Genomic DNA, 20,456 nt, shown 5'->3' on the forward strand with positions numbered 1-20,456 from the left:
ACATACAATTAGTGTAATTCCCCTTTGCCTAGTTTTTCTTCCTGCAATGAAGAAGTAGCTGTTCCCTTCTACACGAGCTCCCCTCTCTTGTCTTGAAAGAAGGGACCCTTAAGTATCCTTTACATAAAATGCTAGTTCTAGTCTCTACATTCATGTAAATTCCATATTGAAGTTCCTGCCAACTGCTGAATTTGGGTCACATAGTCTTCTCCAAAAAAATAAATTGCAAAGTAAGAAGGATTTAAAATTAACCTCTGTGTGTCTTGATGGAGCTTAAGGATTAGAACTAGAATGGACAAATAAATATTGGAGGAATTAGCTGTTTCTTTGCTTAGGCTGGTTTCCTATGCCTCGTCCTCTGAGCCCACTGCCCATTTATTAGAGATGGTGCTAGTTTTGCTTTCATTGAAGGCAATGGAGGAGATAAGATTGACTTGTACGCTGAGCCCTTAACTAGCAAAGTGGTTTTCAGAGCTTCTAATAATTTGCTTTGCACCTCTCACAAGCAGCAGGTTTTATTGGGATTTATCATCTTCTGTCTCGTTAGAGGCTGAGGGCTGGGTAGGGTTTAGAAGCAAAACTGTGTTCTCTCTTTTCCATGTCCATAAATCCTAAGGAATGTCAATGGCTGGTCAGTATGGTAAAGAGTAATCAGCAGGCTCCACGAATCCACATGTGCACAGGTGTTTCTCTTATTTAAGATTTTGAGTAGTAATGCTGCAAAGCAACAACCTCGCTTGATCACATGTGAGTCCTGTATAGGCACCCTGCCTATTAATGTATATATTTCAGGGACCCGTCCCAGATTTTGTACCAACCCTCAGTTTTGCTCTGCATTTTTTGCAGAACTCCTCTTCAGTTTCCTGGTTCGCATTTTGTTAGTGTTTAAGACCAGTTGTGTCTCAGTGAGCACAGTAGCCAAGAGCAATAGTCTAATTGCAGAATAGTGATTGTCTCCTTCATGCAGATCTGCTTGTTTTATGCATTGTTATTAATCTTAACAGTCTTCAAGAACTTAGCTGTGAGTTGTTATTAGATGAATGCAGAATGAGAGACTTAAACACCTCTTGGGTCACAGAGCTGTGTCCATTGTATATAGGACCAAAATGTAATCCTATTTGTACTGTGGATTTGGGTCTTTAATCCAAACACCTATTACATAAAAGATGGATAACTGAATCTCTAGACTTTACACTTTAAATGGAAAATAACTCTGTTGGTTGTAAGAATAGGTGTAAGCAATTGTGCTGGTGACTTGGATCCTGAGTGGGTGGAGGCAGCTAAAATCCTGAAGAGGTGTGGCTCAGGTTTATCTCTGTGCTTTGGGTTTCTTTGAACATAGACTGTGGAGGCTTTGGGCAGATTTTGAGACACCTAACTCAATGCAAAATGCATGATATTAAATTCTGGCTTCACTCCTCAGACCTATCTAGGTAGCTCTGTAGTTCCTGGCAATTTTTGTGAGCTGAAAAAGTGCAAGTTGGTTAATCCCTATATCAGTACTAAAAACATGAAAATACTTTGTGAAATGTGTAGTGAAACAGCTATAATTTGCATAGCCTTATTTTTGTTTCTCTAATCTCTGTAGATCTCTCTGAAATTATTTTTCCAAACGCTGGCATTCCTTCATATGGGAGGAGACAGTACTTCAGCTAAAATGGAAAAATACTGCTGTTGGCTGTTTAGCTATTCAATGACTATAATCTTAATGACATATCAGAAGTTTCATTGTCAAGATACCCTCTGAAAATTCCAGTGATTTCAAGTGTTATCTAAATGGCAGGTATAATCTCTTATTTTATTGTCATATGAATATAGCATTTAAATAGCTGTGGTCTGAAAGTTATGTAGAAAATAATTTCTACTTATTAGTGGAAAATCAGAGAAAATGCAAGTATAAAAGGAAAATCGTGGGGGGAAGCCTATTTCTAATAGCATTTTTTCAGAGTATCATTCTTTATAAATATATATATATAATATATATATGTATATAATGCACTAAATTATTGTCTAATATTAATTATTTCACATAATGCAATGCCCTGCTGACTGTATTTTTGCAGGAGTTACATGAAGTGCTGCTGCTTGAACTGGTATGTATATACATACATAAATAGACATACATCAATTCATCTATATGCTTGTGTTTTGACCTGACTAAAGTTATAGATGAAGGATTTTGCCTTCTGAAAAATTGCTGAATTTCTTTGGAGAATTATACATGAAATGTTTCAGATCTTTAATATCAGCATAGAAAGAGGATGTGGACCTGCCTAGATGAGCCAAACCTCCCTTCCTCGCGTGGTTTGTTTGAATGTGTTGCTGGAGAACTTTGTCATAGTTGCTGACTGTGGTATATAGTGGGCAGTTAAGCCATAAGTAAACATTACAGCTTTACCAAAAGGATAGGCATGAATAGCCATTAGTTTCACAGGAAGGGAGGAAATTACCCTTTTCCTGATTGTCAGGTAGTTAAACTCGGTCTTTCCAGAGTGGATTTTAATCGATGAGGTATTCAAACAGTGAGGACAAAGGAACAGTGAAGAACTGCTTTTCTAAAAAAAGGACCGAATTGTAAACAACAGTAAGTAGTTGCTTTCTTGTGTTGTCCAGCTAAAATTAACCTTAAGAAAACAAAATATGTTTGACCTAATTTGCAAATTTATGGTTGGTGCGACTTAATTGAATTAGTGAACATTGAATTTAGCTTGGGGTGTTCAGTTTAGTCTTGGGTGTTCCTTAGTGCTGAGATTAGCTGCACGTACAGATAGGCAACTTGATAAGGTCCCAGCAGTGGGAAAAATTATCAGAATTATCAGGCAATTGTTGGCAATTCAGGTAAATTACAGCTACTTTTGGTTTTTTTATTACTTTTTACTTTGTGTTTTGGTTAATACTGGTAAAGTGTTTCTGAAGGTTTTTCCCCTGTATATTTTTTTTTCCATACATCCTCTGCCTTTGTTTTGTTTTATAGGTTAAAAAGCCCCCAAAGAATCAGAAGTGCTTTTAAAACTAGACTCAGGTTATTCACTGCTGGTCTACCCGATATCTACTATGTGTATGTAAATGTTCTCCTTTTTTCTTTTTTCATCAGGTATAAAGTAGTATTTCTCTGCTTTGCAAGTTCCACGTGCAGTGTGTGTTCATGAATGTATGTCCTTCTTCAGTGCTGCTCTGGCGTATTGCCATACTTAATGTAGACTCAAAATTCCAAGACTCTGATAACTTACCCTGTTGAAAAAGCACAAATGACATGGCAGAATAAAATACAACTTCCAAACAGAAAAAGGAGAAGACGTGAAAGCAAACAAGGTTCATTTTTTTTTAGTTATTTTCTTCCAAGCGTCTAACTTTTACAAAAATATCTGAAAAAATAACACTAAAAAATAAGTTATGTCAATGGTTAATGGGTTGCATTAAAGTTTGTATTAAAAAGCCATGTCATTTGTGCCTCACATTTTCACTTTTTCTGAGCATAGAAGGAACTAAAACAAGGAAAGATTTGGGGTCTAATCTTACATTCTTCAGGGATTTAAGATTCCCACTGTGGTTAGTCAAAACTGTAGGTGACTAAAATGGTGTATTTACTCTAAACAGAAAACAAGCAGAACAAAGTCCTTTCAGATTAAATGTAGTTTTGTCTGTAAAAGTCTGTTCTCTTTTCTTTTTTCCCTCCCAGGTGTGTTACACATGCTGGTTATACTGTGCAAATGGGGTAATTGCTCACCAGAGCAAAAGTCCCTTTCAGTGGAAAAGGAGCAAATGTAGGTAGGATAGAAAAATTATTTTAAATGCAGTAATCTGCTATTCTTGGAAAAAAAATTTCTCATTTCCTATGAAGACTTTCCTCTGTAAAATGTCTTCTGGGCCCTTAGCATTTGGGATTTCATATTTGGTACAGTGGTAAGGAAAGGTGAGGAAAATAGCCATGAGAGGTTTAATCCTCCCTGAGGATAAGCTATCATCACCAGTATATGTTAGAGTAGTCACAAAACTGTTTTAGTTTATGGTGAAGTAAACAGCACCTTAAGGACAGTTCCTCACTACCCCAAACTGCTAGAATCCATTGCATTCTCCAGAAGAAGAGAAGAACATTTGGCATATGTGTGAATCCTTTTCTTGCTGGTTTTTTTTTTCTTTTGTGTATCATGTGAGGGTTATCTACCCAGTAATTTCCTCTTTTGTCCTACTAAAATAGTACTGAGCAAACCCTTGAATTAACTGCCTTACAATAACTGGATTTGGCAAAGTACCTAGAGACATACAGACTCATGTGCCATTACAAGGAAAAAAACCTCAGCAGATCTGCTGTTAAGTGGTGCCTATAGTTACCCTATCCCAATATTTACAAAAGAAGAGAACTACTGTTAAAAGAGATTTTATCAGTGAAGGTTAACCAATCAGACACCTAGAGAAAATAGGAAATCTTTAAAATGCAAGAAATAAACAAGTGAGGTCCTTGAATCTTTCCATGTGCTTTCCTCAGTCAACCCCCTCTGTTCATCTCCTGTCACAGGAATCATGTCCCCCTGTCCTTTTCTCATAGTCCAGGGCCTCTCTGCCTCACCATAACATAATCTCCATCCTCCTTTCATAGAATTAGAGGTTTTCACACTCCTGTTCAAGCTATCAGTGTTTAAAGTTATATTGGCAGAACAGGAAGAGTTGTCATGGAGGAAAAACAAAACAGGTTAGTTTTGCTAAAAAGAGGTTTTGGTTAGTGTTAAGAGAATCTGTGATCTCTGAAATCTGGAAAATTTGGCATTGACTAGATTCAATCAGTGCTGAACATGTTACATGTTTTGCATTAGTGATAGAGAAGTAACACTGTTGGATTATTGCTCCCACTAGAAGATTTGATTTTGGTAAGGGCAGACTGACAGATGCTCAGCTGATTTGAAATGGTATGATAAGTGTGATACCATCAGAGTCGAGTGAATCAATGGTAGGCTGAATCCAGTGGAATAATATTCCCATTTTACTGACTGAGAAACTGAACTACATGGAGATCATAAGGCTTGGCCACAAAAATTCGGCAGGCTCTTTACAGAGTTGGGAACCAACCCAGTCTCCTAAAATCCAGTTCAAATTTCTGACCAGTGTTACACTGTCTGACAAAGAGTCACTAATCAGTGTTTTGAGGAGCTCACTTCTACCTTACCCACAGAAGGAGATTAATCTACTAATCCTAAATACAAAAGGAACATATCATGCCATGCAGTTACAAAACGATGCTTTCAGTGTGACTTTTTAGGCATCTTTCAGCTCATTCAACATTATTTTCTATAAACCAGAGTGCTTACAAAGAAATACTGTTCAGCCTCTTCTCTGCATAACAAAAAGCAGCCCACAACTGTAAGGTCTCTTTCCATTCATCAGTCACCACATCTGTTGCTTGCTTGGACACTGACCAAAATGATTCATTCATATGTCTAACATTTATTTTTGGTGAAATACTGGGATTATACAGAATGGCAGTATTTCAAAAATTGGTCTAGAAAACCAAGGGAAGTTGGAAACAACTTCCTCAGCTGAAAACAAACACTACGTTATATCGTTCTGCAGCTTTATTAGAGGGAAGGCAGTAGCCAAGTGAAGCAGCTGGAATCACACTGAAGTCACTCTGAACTCTGCAGATCATTTCATTCTCCCTTCTGCTACAGAGCTCACGTCCCTGATTTACGGTGCCTTTTGTTTCAAAGAACTAAGAAAGGTGGGTCAATCTCTCTTATATTTAAAATCTTTTTCTCCCTCACTTCTAAATAATGTATTTCTACAGCTACAACAAGACTTGCAAGCAAACTCTGTAAGATGGTGTAGCACATACTGGCCAAAACAGCTTCTTGGAAGAAAGTCTGTGATATTCACATATTTCAAAGATTGTTTTGAATCACCCCAGCAGCCAGAAAAGATATGAAAGTATGCGTGAATTTAATTTTTAATGACTTCTGAATATGTTTATACACACTTCAAGGAGTTTTATCGTGTCAGAGAATGGTAAGTGACCTTGATTTAAATCTCTCTCTCCCCCCCATCTCCCTTAGTATGCAGGTTTTTAGGTTTTTTTATTTGGGTAGAGATAGTATGTCTCCCATAGCTATAGAGATTCCCAGTGTTATTAGAAAAAAGTACACCAGTTCTGCTCTGAACTGATTCTAGAAACTGGAAATCATTTCAACTTAACAAAATAATTCTGAAGAATTACAGTCATGCAGAATTAAATAAGGTTTCTACGATCTCAGCTGGAAAGTGTGTATGTTTTCCCTAATCATTGTGGAAGAAGGTAGGACATGGATCTAGTTCATTAAGTGTATTGGCTCGTTTCCTAGAAGTGGCAAGAAGATCTGAAGCCTTGTATACTACCACACAATGAGACAGGGCTATATTCCACCACTTATTCAGACTTAGTGATAACAGTGTCCTTGTCACCTGTCGCCTTTCTAAATGTGATCTTGCAAAGCCAAACAACATCACAGACCTGTTTTTGTAGACTTACACAACATGTATACATTGAATTATGCCTATGTTCATATGTCTATGAATTAAAACACATCAAAACATTTTTTTTCCTAGCTGAATGAAATGGTATTTCTGAATAATTTTGAATATTCATTATCTCACAGCTAAGGAGAAGAAAGTAAGGGTATATCAGGGTACAGGAATTTGTCGGAGCAGCTTTGTAGAAACTGCTTTCAGGATTAACTTGCTTATGATACCTTACCTTCACTAGCATCATATTATCGTCCTGCTTCAGCTGAATTAGGAAATGCAAATATTTTGATAACCCAATTTACTTTTGTTTAATGTCATTGCAGCTTCTGCCCAAATTTAAAATATTATCAATCACTTATGCCAGGCAAACAGGATAGAGGTCCTACCAAGTTTACTTCAATCCTAGGAATCCCTATATGTGCCATGAGTGACACTACAGTCCACTTCTACTGCACTTAAAATCTCTGAGTGTGGTGCAGTGGAAGTTATTTAAGCCTGGAGAATGAATTTATGGTTTGAATTCTCGAATTGCCTTTGTGGAAAGGGATCATATGTCAGGAAAGCTCTGTATAAGGATTCTTAGGCAGAATCTGATCACAGAGTTTTACTGCTCTGGTGGGGGCAGAAGAAAAGTATTGATCAAAATAATAAATTTCTATGTACTATACATTCTTTTAATTTTACGAATTTTTTTCTCTGCTGACAATCTAATGAGCAGCATCTGAAATGCTTAGATTTGTGTTTAGTTCGGATAGATTGATTAAAGAGGAAATTTATATGTTTCCTAATAAAGCCAGTTGCCTTAAAGAATTTTCCTCTCCTTCTGTTTCTTAACAGACACTTGAAGTTTGTGATCTGTTATTAGATGTTAATTTTGTATTAATAACTCTGCTATTCCAAGCACTAAGCGACAGCTAGGTTTGCAGAGGATTGTAATCTATTGAATGGTCTTATTATTTGCTTATTTATTTATTTTGTCTTGTGGAATGTGCCAGCAGTTCAGCTGTCTCACTGTGGTGGCTGATTGTCTGGCTAATTTGCACTCATTATTTCTGATAATAGTTTGACTTGTGTTCATTCAGTCTAAAGCTAGCAGTTTCACAACACTGCAGGGCTCTGTTGTGGCTGGCTTTGCAAAAGAGAGTTCACTGGAAGGAACAGCTTCTGGTGGCTTGTTACCAGAAGAAAGGGATTGCTGTGACTGTGGTGGGCAGTGACCAACACACATTGGTTTTAGAAGGGAAGGTGCCATAATGCAGAGATGAACTCTCCCACACTTGCTAGGCTCCTGAGACTAAAGAGAAGTTTTGTGTCCTCAAAAGAAACATATAGTTCTTCCAGGGGAGCTCAACTAATTCTGTATTCTTTGTGTCTTCATTATGTTCCAGAGCTTGAGAACCTGAAGACAGGAGCCAAAAACCCTGTATCAGCCCCTGGCTGCTTTTTTCCAGAGAAAATTGCTGCTGGCTTATTGCAGCTGTCTTATACCTGGCCCACCATTTTACTGCATTACAGTTCTTTGGATAAAACTGAACAGACTTGCTGCAGATACAATAATTTTTTATTACTGGGCTCAAAGGGAAGCTAATAAACCCATTACTACAAGTCAGGTTTGTTTGCAAGAGTTAACTGCAAAAGCCAGCACACTAAGTCTCTACTTCTTGGCAGGGACATTAGCTAGCAACAGGTTTGGAGCATTTTCCTATTTCTCTTCCCTACCCAGGCTCTCTTGTCCTTTTTTGATACTTCTTGAAGAATGTATTTCAAGAATCACAAGGCACAAGTATGAAGTACCAGTATCTTTTCCCTGTGTCCACAATAGATACTTCCCTCTTCACTCTTTCAGCAAGGTCTGAATTCTGCCTCCAGCTCTACCTTTGAATCTACTATTTGGCTTTGGGCAAGATATTTCTTCTGTTCCTTCTCATGCTCTTCTTGTCTCTGTTTATTTTGTTTATTTATAAACAAAGCAGGAATTGTCTCTCATTATGTTCTTATAGTGCCTAGATCCAATGAGGCTTTGATCTCGAAGGCTGAGGCCTTTGGGTACTTTCCCCGACATAAAAAACATGCTTTTTCAGCAAGTGTGAGCTTGGCATAGAAGTTTTATTCCCTTCTGAAGCCTTTTAGATGATAGAGGGAAAGGAGTGCGTAGTAAGTCCTGTACCATCAATGTAATATCACTTTCTACACTCCCACTCCTTCTTTCTAATGATCCTCTTTAACGAGCTCAGCCCCCCATCATTTTAATTAGGTGTTTTGAAAATATTAAGAATCACTGCCCATTTAAGAAGCCTGAATAATGTTAACTGAGGGGTTGTGCTATATCTAGCAGAGCCAAGTGAGAAGTGATTTGCAAAGCTAATATGGGAAGCCTGTAAAACCAGTATTTCCAAGCTCCTAATTTGACACCTTAATCATAGGTGCCATCTATTCTTATCAGTGCTAGGGAGTGTTGCCAGTGTCATATTAGGGAGATGAATAAATATCCAGTCCTCCTGATATTAACATTATGAATTTTTTAGTTTTGCAGCAATACAGGCAGTGCTTATTTTAGACTTGATCTTAAAGTAAATGAAATAGTTAGCTTTGTATGAGTAGGAATATTAGAATAACACTCATACAGAAGTAGACACCTTTAATCTACTGTACACAGTGATTCTAGTATATTAACGGTGAGGACATAATAAAGTATGTTATCTAAAACATTTCAGTTGATAAGAAATGTACTAGTGATATTTTGGATGTTCTGATTTATCCATGCAAGAGTAGGTGTCAACAGTAATATAATCACAGCAATATTGCATTCATGAAAGAAGAAACTGCTGATGTGTATTAATGAGGAGTAGAATAAACCTAGGAGAATAGACTTCAATTTGGAGGACAGTACATAACCAAGCATACTTTTATAAATGACTGGGAAATTTAATATTTCTGGAATAGAATAGGATATAAGAAGGCATATTAGAGGACTGAGTTGTGGTGCTAATTTTCTCTGGGGTTAGTTCTAAACTCTTCTTGTTAAAAGGACAGTAAGTGTAGCAAATTGTAAGCTATTTTTTATCTCTTATTTGATAGATATTTTGTATCTTGCTGGAGAGAGTTATTTTATTTTTTTCTGTAATGACTTGCTGTTACTCTGCAGTACCTTTAGGATGGCTGTTGTCTAACATATGTTTAATTGTCCTTTTTCAGTCTGCTGAGACAACGGTTGATAATCTGAAAGAAATATCTGCATACTCTTTATTCTCTACTGTCACTTTGATGCTTTCTGTTAGGAGGGAGTTGTGGTAAAATGTGTGTTTGCTGAAGGAGTACGGCCATGTAAAAAACATGCTCAGAGCTGCCTGATCGTGTAATGGCACATAAATGGTAGTCAAAATCATCTTTCATCACAAATATACGAGACGGTTGCAAAATAAAATTTCCAACTAATTTTTGCTTGAAAACCTTTAAAAGCCATAATTAATTAGAAATGCAAGCATTTCTAATTAATTAGTCAATCTAGTCACTGTGAAGCTGAGGCACTTACGTTTTTTTTAATTGGATATCTCTATTACTCTAGGTATGTAGTTATGATGGTGGCTTATAGCCAAAGAAAATACTGCTGGCATTTGTGGAGGAATAGAAAACACATGATGTCTGCCTGGAACAATACTTCATTAGTGTGCATATCTTACATGCTGAGAACACAGCCAGTATGATATGTGGTGTACCTGCTGGGCTCTGAGAGGTGTGCTTAACAGCTCTGAGGTATGTCCTGGGTCTGCAGAGACAGATTAGTATATGTGACCAGCAAACAGTGGAAATCCAGATTCATTTTCTCTTCAGTGCAGAGGGAAAAGGTCAGAACCTGTAAGGGCTGCCCAGGTAAGTGCTGTCTCCCTCCAACACAATGGGCATGATGGCTCGGGGAGAGCCTCCCTTTAGGGAGGTGAAGCCGTGGTTTCTTCACTTCATCATGAGGGAAGGGACAGTATTAAGTTTAAGAAAGGAGGATAGGACTGTGGTTAAACCACTAGGCAGGGACTCCAGGTTTAGCACTCGGTTTGATCAGAGATTTCCTGTAGGTCACTCTCAGCATTCCTGTCTGTAAACCAGACTGATGATGCTTCTCACTTGAACCTAGTTTCGGTAAGGGTTATGAATACTGAGGGGTTGAGACTGGTTATGTAAATACTTCGGCAGTGCTGACACATACAGTATAAGATGATATTTTAAATCTCGAGTGGCACTGTTTACCTAAACGTCTATTTTTACCTACTTGTAAGAACATGAGAATATTTTTTTTCTGCAAAAAAGGGACTACTTTAAGTGTTCACAGGTATCACCAGTCATTTTCTTGACTCTAATCTACTATCTTTGAGGTCAAATGATAGACTTGCAGTGGCTACAGCAACTCCTTACATTCAAAAGGAATATTAAAAAAGATATTTTTACTTTTAGCTGTGTTAACAGAAAGGAATAAGAGCAAGAACAGGCACTAACTATGTAGTTATCAGGTGCCCTCCCCTTCCCTAGTGTGTATCCTGAGGACACCCGGGTTTTATTGTCATCTTTGGGAATAGAAGACCTGGTGCTTGGGATCACATTTGTGTACATGTCTGTGAAAGAGAAAACATACACACAAGCCTTGATTCTGCCTTTGTGTGTAGTACCTTAAAATGCTTGTGGCCTGGTAGCTTTGACTGCAGGGTCAGCTTTAGGCTTAAACTCTAGCATAGCTATGATTTAATTTTGTAGTACAGGTGTATCAGGCACTGCTATAAGAAGGTTTCTACATAGAGGCAGGTGGTTGTCTTGGCTTTGTTCTTTTAGGGAGAAATATGAGTGTGTGACAGTTTGTAATCTCATCAGTATTCCTTGTGCATTTCGTAATCTTTCTTATGTCTTCGTAATATATATTTAAAAATATAAATATAAAATACAAATATAAAAATATAAAATATAAATATATAAAAATACATATGTACCTCTAATGAATTTACTTAGCCTTCTGAGTCTTAAAAGTTTTAGATAAACTACCCCATGAATTTCATGTTTTGTTTTTTGAGCTAGATAAATTCAAAATTTGTCACCTCAGAAGTTCCCAGAAAAATATTTGAGGGCTCTCAAGTGGATTCAATGCCCAGATAAACTTGTTGATGCACAGTATGACAAGGAGGCTTTTTTTTGTGAAACTAGTTGTTCTCCAACATTTGGTGCTTGCAAATGACAGAAGTTGAAGCGACTCAATCAAATAAGCTTTCCTTTAACCATAAATAATACACATGGAATGTGATATGCTCAAAATTATTCATAAAGACATTAAAAGGAGAGTTTGTGTAATATATTCCCTCTATGAACTGAACTGTTGAGACAGCCAACTCTGCAAACTGTGATTTTCCTAGTAAGTCAGAACTCACTACTGTGACCTCTGAAACCAATCTAGCTGGCCAGGGGCTCTGAACACTGTTTATCACACTGAACAAATAAATTTGGGGACTACCACTCAAATATTTGTGTTAACTTTTAACTGACATAGGCAATGAATAAACTCTTTCCTTGGACCTCCGTAAAATTCAAAGATAATGAGGACCAAATGTGAGAGAGAGGCTGTGTTATACCAAACATGTGGTATAAATTGCCAGTGTAATTCAGTTGGGTCCTAACTTGTGTGGTGCCCAGGGAACTTTGAACCCCCACAAAGACTTTGCATAAAGTGAAGTGGGCAAAAATTGCAACTATTTTGTTTGTTTTCTTCTATTTTAGACTGAAAATGCAATGTAATTTAATTCCAAAGCTGTTCCACTGACCTCAGGGCTGAGGTGTGGAGAGGTCAAACGACTTCCCCTGGTCAAACAGGGTGCATGTGGCCTAGCCATGAATAGATTCCAGAGTACTAGTCCCATGTCATAACAGCCATTCTTAGTGTGACAAAAGCTATTCTATTTTAGGCAGATCCAACAATTTGTCCAAGTTGTCATTATGGCTTAACTACATAGGGGCAGAGAAAACAAACTCTAGGTACTTTAAGTAAAAAAACTATGAATATGTCAACTGAGATCCAAGTTTGTAATTCCCTGCTGAAATTCAGAGAAAGACATTTTGTGCAACGCAGTGAAGTCTGTTTTCAGCAGTTCTGTGGCTTTGTGTTTTAGAAATTTGTCCTAATGATTTGTATTTCCTGCTAATTCTGCTTTCTGTCTCAAGATCTAGAAGCACCAAGTGCTAGCCTGTGATATTCCTATGAAGTCATTTACTAATTAACTTCTATTTTACAGAAGGGGACAGGAAATGAAACCTCCTGGTCAACTATTTTCATAATTAAGCAACTGAATCAAGGAGGCTCAGTTTTCAAAGCAGCTTATGACCTCAGCAAACAGGAACAGACTCGTCAAACCACTGCTGCGCATACACGTTACACAGGGTGTTTAGTATTTAAAATAAAATTTAAAAAAGGACAGGATGAAGTCTAAACTTGGTTATATTAATCCATAGGCAATAGAACACTGTTCTGTAACCTGTGGCTGCTCCCAAGTCTTATTGGCAGACCTCTAACCACACTTTCCTGTTTATTGAAAAATATTTTCCATGCACTGGCTCCCCAGACCAGCAGAGACTGAGCCAGTGAACCGCACCAAAACCTCCCTTACCCTTTCTAACAGTTGCCTGAAAGCTAAGAAGAAACTGCTGTCTAAAAGTATTGTTTTCTCTACTGAGCCTCAGTTTGCAGACAGGTTCATGAGAATTTTTTCCAGCTTGGAAATTAGGCCATTTATCAAAGACCATACAGGAAATCAGTATCAGAATGAGGAATACAATTAGATTTCTTCACTTTCAAGACCTAGACTTGAACTGCAAGACACCTCTGACTCTGAAAATTTATTAATTTCAGAGTCATGTATTTGAGATAGTGTGTTTTAAGATCACAAAGAAACATCCCTGCTGAATGATGATTAATAGAAAAAATCTGTGTCCTTATTGGTAAACCAGAATAGCTCCCTGACAATCACCTACTGCTTATCTTTTTCAGAACAGGGCTTAACACTCTGAGTCCTGTTATAGAAGTACTTCATACATGTCAGTGCCAGAGGTAAAAGTTCCTGGACTTTGCAAATGTAATTGGCAATCTTTGCTGAACCCGAGACACAGAGTTTAGTTTCAGCATCTGTGCACTGGGAGCAGTGGTAAACAACGTTCCTCCTGCTTTCTTACTCCCACTGCAAAAGAGTCATTGCATTGGAAGACTAGAGATAAGGAAACATATAAGCTTGGAAAAATAATTGCATCCTGAAGGTGTGCTCTTTCAATGGAGTTTTAAACTACTGGAGGCTTGGTAAATATTTGGCATTTATTTATGTGTGTTTTCTTTCTCCTGCTATACATCATCTTTGAAATACTAAACATAAAATTAACATTGTTGGGCGATAGGCAAATGTTTGTCATTATGGTTTTTTTAGCAACATTACGGAAAAAAAGTCTGTGAGGAAATGTTTGAATTCAAGTATTATTATGTTGTGCTAACTCTTAAAAGCAAAATTTATTAGTGTCTGAAATAGAGCATGTTATTCAGCAAGAGTTTAAAGAGTTGGATTTTTTTTTTTATTGTTTAATTGCAAATGCAATCTGCAGATTTTGCAGATTTGAAGGTATAGTTCTTTATATAGGCAAAACCACTTAAAAATCCAATTATTAACCTGACTGTCCTCTGAAACTGTCCAAATATATTGTTGTTCCAGATGTTCGTGGTACTGTTCCATGTTTATACTATTCTCTCAGCAGCTGTTAGGCTGTTTGAAAAAATTACTCAGATGGGTGGTAGTGGTATTTAATGCAGAATCCACCCTCAAAAGGGTGGATTACATAATGTAGGGGTAATTACATAAATATAGCCCAATAAGTATCATTTTATCAGGACAGCAAACCAACTAACATTCCTTCAGCCTGATGTAAATTAAAAAGAGCAAATGCTATCATAGCCTCTTGACAGGACAGGCTGTATTGACTCTTACTTACTACATCTTTTTTTAATCAAGAGATATAAAATTACACAACCTTTTTTTTTTTCCTCCTTGTCCATCCATCTACAAATGAGAAATCTAATCCTGCTAATGCGTGTGCACATGCGTAGCTTCACTTGTGTGAGTAATCCTTTCAAACTGGGAGAACTACTTTTTTGGAGGAAAGGTATGTGCATGAATGCAAGCTTGCAGATGTTGTTCTGCAGGCAGTGTGCTCAGGAGACCCCTCTCCTGTTGTCCTTAGCATGCTGTAATGAATGGAATTACAGGAATGCAGGGCTGAGTTCCAAAAGCTCGGGCTGAATTTCGGTTTCGGAATGGAGATAGCACTCAGAAGTGTAGCGGTAAGATCATTCATAGTACAGCTAATGGACTGGTTGCATCCGGCTCTCAGGGACAGGTTCTCAGTGCAACTGAATCCAACCAGACAACATAGCTTTAAATGATAACAGAGCTTGGCAGAATAATTGGTTTGACCATTGCAGATACTTTTGTCAGACTGTGGCCACCTGTAGTGTTATGCAGCTTTGTCACATAAATTCTGACTGCCTTTTTTTTTCTTGTTCAACCGCTGTTTGCTATCTGTTTTCTCCTTAATATACTTTTGTTTTCAGAGTTTTTCTTTTGTTTATATTCCACTCTCCTCTCCCCTACTGCCTTCTCTCCCTCCCACATAAGAAAATTCCTATATGAAAAATCATGTTGTACTTGTAAGTTCCAGATGCTTTTGCAAGAGAAAAAACCAGAAAATTCTGAAATTTCTGTTTTGAAATAAAAAGAAAAAAGGAGGCACGCACATTTTCATCCATAGTTTTTACAGTGTCTGTTGTATTCATGGGAAGCTTTGTTTTCTTTCATCTATGCCTGTTTCTCAGCTCACTGGTGGAAGAATAGTATAGTTGTATGTATTATCCCTGAAATATGTTCTGTATATTTCTTTCTGTACATCTTTTGCTGCATTGGGGAAATCTAATATGTTGAATCATCATTCCTTGATACAAAGATACATGGTAGAGATTAATAAACCCATGAACTTTTAATTGCTTGAGAAATCACTGTCATTTTGTCAACTATAATTTGAGGCGGGGGTGGTGGGTGTAATTTTATAAAAAATGCCTTCCTGGTGTTTTAAGTGAACTTTTTTGCCTACATAGATGTCTGATGCTCCTCTGATTTTAGACAGATATAATCTATAAAACTTGCTTCGTGTAGGAACAGAGCAATAAAGTATGAAACTTGACCAGAAAAGAATAGTAAAATCATTCTTTTTCTATCATTCAGTAAAATTTTGCATCTGGTCACCTAGAAATTTACCAGTGATATTGTGCTCAGTGCTGTCACTGAGAAGTCAACATGTGGAAAACAGTTCCTGAAGATTTCAAGTGTTGTTTTGATTTGAACATTCCTTAAAATGCCTGTGACCAGAATTCTTCACGAGCTTTGTGCTAGCAACTGACATAAAATGTGATAGATATGTAAGTCAATGTTTTGGGGGTTTTTTATGAACAAGAACTTAAAAGAATTGCAGTTTACTATTTACAGCACAGTAAAACTTTTCTCCTCTGACCATTTCATTTCTTTTCTTCCCCAGAAAGCAACTCTGCAGCATGACATTTGAAGATTTTGAGAATTATTCTTATTTCTACGACCTGTCTGAGGAAGATGAGTCACCCCAGTCCTCCCCCAGCATTGCCCATATTATTTCCCTTTTCTTTTACAGTGTGGCATTTCTGCTGGGAGTGCCAGGTAATGCCATTGTCATCTGGTTTATGGGCTTTAAATGGGATAAATCTGTTTCTACCCTCTGGTTCCTCAATCTGGCCATTGCAGATTTCATTTTTGTTCTCTTCCTGCCCCTCTATATTACGTATGTGGCAATGGGCTTCCACTGGCCTTTTGGGAAGTGGCTCTGCAAAATGAACTCATTCATTGCACTACTTAATATGTTTGCCAGTGTTTTCTTCCTGACATTCATTAGCCTTGACCGCTACATCCGCCTTGTCCACCCAGTCTTTTCCTACAAGTATCGGACTGTAAGGAACACCCTTGTTCTCAGTGGGGTCATTTGGATGTCAGCTGCAATTATTGGTGGCCCTGCCTTATACTTTAGAGACACAGCTACGGTTCTGAACAATGTCACCATTTGCTACAACAACTTCCATGTGCACGACAGAGAACTTATTTTGCTGACACATCACATTCTCATTTGGGTGAGGCTTGCGTTTGGTTACCTCTTCCCTTTAGTGACCATGGTCATTTGCTACTCATTGCTGATTGTCAAAGTGAAGAGGAGAACTGTATTGACTTCTAGCAGGCTTTTCTGGACCATCATTGCTGTAGTTGTAGCTTTTTTTGTTTGCTGGACACCATATCACATATTCAGCATTGTGGAGCTGTCTGCTCACCATGACGAAAACTTGCATGACTTACTACAGGATGGCATTCCGCTCTCCACTGGCCTTGGTTTCATCAACAGTTGCCTCAATCCAATCCTCTATGTTCTGATAAGCAAAAAGTTCCAGGCCCAGGTCAAGACAACAGTCTCTGAGGTGCTAAAACTGGCTCTGTGGGAAGTGAGCCGCTCAGGAACTGTCAGCGAGCAGCTGTGGAGCTCGGAAAACAGCCATGCGCCTGTGCACTATTGTGAAACTGCCCAGTGACTGTTCTCGTCAACATCCCTCTCCAGAAAAGCTGACGGGAGATTTGGAGTTGTTCTTGACTTCACATCTGACAGTCAGATATGCATCTTTGCATATACAGTTTTCTATAAACAGTTGGCTTAATTGCATTTGCTGCTTTAATTGAAAGGTTTTTAATGGACACATCATTTGGGTGTGGTGTCCTTGCAATGCACATACAGCCTGAGCTGAAAGTTGTCAGCATAAGTGGAATTACTCCAGCTGGGTTTTTGATGAGGAATATTGTTTTAATCCCATTGTTTTGCTATGGTTCCATACCTCATTGATATCAAAAGAGCACATACTAAAAATATTCCTCCTTGCCATCACTGGTACCTCTCTTGTTTGAGGCAGTCTCATCCAAGAGGTTGTAGCCATACATCAGTGGCCATGAGTCCCGATTGCCTAGTGCTGCCTGAAGTAGGAGTCACCTAGCTACATCCCAGCTAAGTGAAGTGGCTGTGCTCTGCAACTGGAGAATGATCCCAAGACAGAGAACACTGAATTGCTGCCTTCTCTTGTCAAAAAAGAAAAATACGGAAATAAAATCTGTCTTCTCCCAATGCTCTTTATCTTATACTCAAAATTAAGACAGGAGACCCTATGTTTTCTGGTCACTTATTCTTGTGCTTTTAGCACTAGCTGGGTGCGAAATACTGAGCAGATGTTTCATACAGGTATTAGGTTCATTTGAAATGTGCAAAGAATTAGTGAGAATATTTCTTGCAGAAGCTGAGATTAAAGGTCCTGTGCCATACTTCTTTTAAGTTTTTAGGCTTACAGCGGTTTACAACTATTGGTTGCTTTTTATTGCTCTGTCAAGCAAAGATAAAGAAATAACATTTTGTTTGCCTTAATGTCAAGCTTCAAAAAATGGGTGTAGTGAATTCGACAATATTCTGTTACAAGTCTGTAGCCAAATTTGGACTTTGTTGCCAAATGAGAGGCAAGACAGTTCATCCAGGAAATGGAGTCCACTCCCATAAGAAAGATGAAGTAGTCCCAGTTATGCTGTGTTCTGTTCCAACTTGTTGCTTGCTGCAGAATCACACACACCAATGCAAATATATATACATACAGATATGCTATGTGGAGCGAATCAATTTCTGATGCAATACCACTTAATTAAAAAGTTGAATGTGGGACGAAACTCCACTAAAAGTAAAAGCACAGAGCTTTGGGTAAATTTGAACTGTTTTTAACTTGCTATTGGCTTAGGTATATAGAATAAAATTGCCTTTCAGATAATCTACCTAGTTTCTATGGCCTGCCAACACACATTAGTAGCATTTATACTGTAATTGAGGCCTTATATGTAAATAGATTTGCATTTGTATAAAATATATATATATGTATGCGTGACCACACCCAGTACTGGTAGCTGTACAAATAGAAACAGTCTGACTGGTCTTTAACTATTTCTTTGGGCTCTGGTTTCAGAGCCTGGGAGAGTCAGGCAGGATCAGTGGAATTTCAGCGTATTTCACTTCAGGCTAGAAAGCTAGTAAGCAGCACTCTTCCTTTGAGTCATTTGCTGCATGGTACATAGTTACTCATCATAATATTTTGGCACTGTGCTGCTGAATATGCCTAAATGAAACATCTTGGAGTTTTTCTTCACATGTTCCCTGACATCTTTCTAGGAATGATGTACTTTCCTGACTGTAGTCCAAATGAAGTAATAAAATTTTTGTTGTTTCCAAAGAGTGTGTTCATTTGCTTTTCTTAGCAGCAATATGCAGTAACTGTCCTTTCTTATAACAGCTCCTTCCCAAAGATTTTGGAAGATGAAAGCAAGCACTGACTCTTTCTACTATGGGAATTAAGGTTTCTTGTTGCACATCAGCTATGTGTGCACATATATTCCTATATACAGTCACAGGCTGATTTTCAAAAGGGAGAACATATATGCTGTCTTGCATAGATGATCAGAAAGCATGCCCTGAAGCAGACGAGAGAGAATAGAATTGAATAGGGCCAAAATCAGCCTTGATCTATGGAATTAAGTGGATTAACAATTTTGCAATGTAACTACTACCATTCGCACCAAGATCAGTTGCAGAATTATCTCCAGATCATTTCTTCAAAAGTAATGGAAGATACCTAAACAAAACAAATAATGCTCTAAGTTTCTGTTTCCCGAGCATCTGCAAGAAAAGACCAACAATTCTCTGCTTCTTGGACTGAAGGATGCTCGTTCAACCCACAACAGAAAAGAAAAGCCAGAAGAGGGGATCTATCTGATCACGGTAAGAGATACTATGGAAAGAGCTATTGACATATTTTATAATAGATAGGTTCTGGTTAATTTTATCTCCTTCCTGGACAGTTTGTGCTTCTGAAGGTTTTCATGTGGGTTAGTTTTTGTTAAAACTCTTTCCCCAGTATTGCCATGTATCACACATTTAAAGTATGGAAATTTCTACTGATCTTTCTGTTACAGGGTGCACTTGGGATACTTGCCTTGTTTACTCTAAGATGCTGATTTTTCACAGGCACAATGCCACAGTAATACACCAGCACATACCCAAACACTACACAAAACCCTCTCATGTAGATATATGTGGATTATATGGAATTCTCTTGTCCACATGCCAATCTATTTTCTCACTGGGGAGACTGTGCTCTCTAGGGTTTTTTTTATTTTGTTCTTGTGCAGCAACTTCCCTTCTAACATCAGGGGAAAAAAATTAGCAAACAAAAGAAAAATCAAACACAAAAGAAATCTCAACAACTGAAGAGTTTGTAGGTGCATGCTTAGCAAAAATGTAGCACACACACAAATCCAGTCTAGCAGGTCACATGGATGGCTCATGGGGCTGTATTTTAGCAATGTTACTGTCTATAAATTAAACCATTATATCCAGTTAGAGCTTTAATTTCAAGGCCAAGGAAGGAGTTTAAAGGTAAGCAGCACATTGAAGGGGAAGTCAGAAGCAGTGATGGCCAAGGATAATAAAAATTATATTTTTGTAGCAGAATTTTTGTTTTTATGATGAGGCATTTACTAATTTCTTGATTTTAACAGCAGCCATGACAGAATTGCTAAAACTAAGGTACCCGATTTAGCAGAAGCAACAGCTAGAGAATTGCCACAGAAGTGGTACTGTGCATTAGTTACACATGGGATGAAGTTAGCCTTTTAGGAGTTTATGGAAGGTGGCGAGTGAGCCTGTAATTATACTTATTTCAAATCTTTAACCATGCTTTAAACCTTTAGCAGGCAGATTTTTTTTTCTGAGACAAATTATAAACAAAGATCTTACATTATCTGAAGCTGGTA

At 37.8% G+C, this 20,456-nt stretch overlaps 2 protein-coding genes across 8 annotated transcripts in view; one reads left to right on the plus strand and one right to left on the minus strand.

Moving 5' to 3' along the window:
• ZDBF2 (zinc finger DBF-type containing 2) overlaps nt 1-5,673 on the minus strand; it is a 25,218-nt gene extending 19,545 nt beyond the window's left edge. The window contains exon 1 of the mRNA XM_017837871.1: nt 5,662-5,673. The gene's annotated coding sequence lies outside the window, so the exon portion shown is untranslated. The remainder of the gene's footprint in view (nt 1-5,661) is intronic.
• Nucleotides 1-18,879, plus strand: part of GPR1 (G protein-coupled receptor 1) — a 23,206-nt gene extending 4,327 nt beyond the window's left edge. The window contains exons 2-7 of one of the 7 annotated variants that reach the window (XM_017837903.1): nt 1,589-1,783; nt 2,492-2,584; nt 2,975-3,058; nt 3,680-3,768; nt 5,566-5,713; nt 16,087-18,879. In XM_017837903.1, coding sequence (XP_017693392.1) covers nt 16,103-17,155 — 1,053 coding nt within the window. In that variant the 5' untranslated portion in view covers nt 1,589-1,783; nt 2,492-2,584; nt 2,975-3,058; ... (1 more) ...; nt 5,566-5,713; nt 16,087-16,102 and the 3' untranslated portion in view covers nt 17,156-18,879. Of the gene's footprint in view, nt 1-1,588; nt 1,784-2,491; nt 2,585-2,974; nt 3,059-3,679; nt 3,769-5,565; nt 5,714-10,225; nt 10,246-13,997; nt 14,662-14,700; nt 14,840-15,773; nt 15,971-16,086 lie in introns of those variants that run through there. The other 6 variants (XM_017837895.1, XM_017837910.1, XM_017837941.1 and 3 more) reach the window with 6 other exon arrangements.
• Nucleotides 18,880-20,456: the final 1,577 nt, after the last annotated feature.

This window comes from Lepidothrix coronata, unplaced genomic scaffold, assembly GCF_001604755.1.
Source record: "Lepidothrix coronata isolate B3197 unplaced genomic scaffold, Lepidothrix_coronata-1.0 Scaffold7, whole genome shotgun sequence".
In the NCBI taxonomy this organism is placed as follows: domain Eukaryota; kingdom Metazoa; phylum Chordata; class Aves; order Passeriformes; family Pipridae; genus Lepidothrix; species Lepidothrix coronata.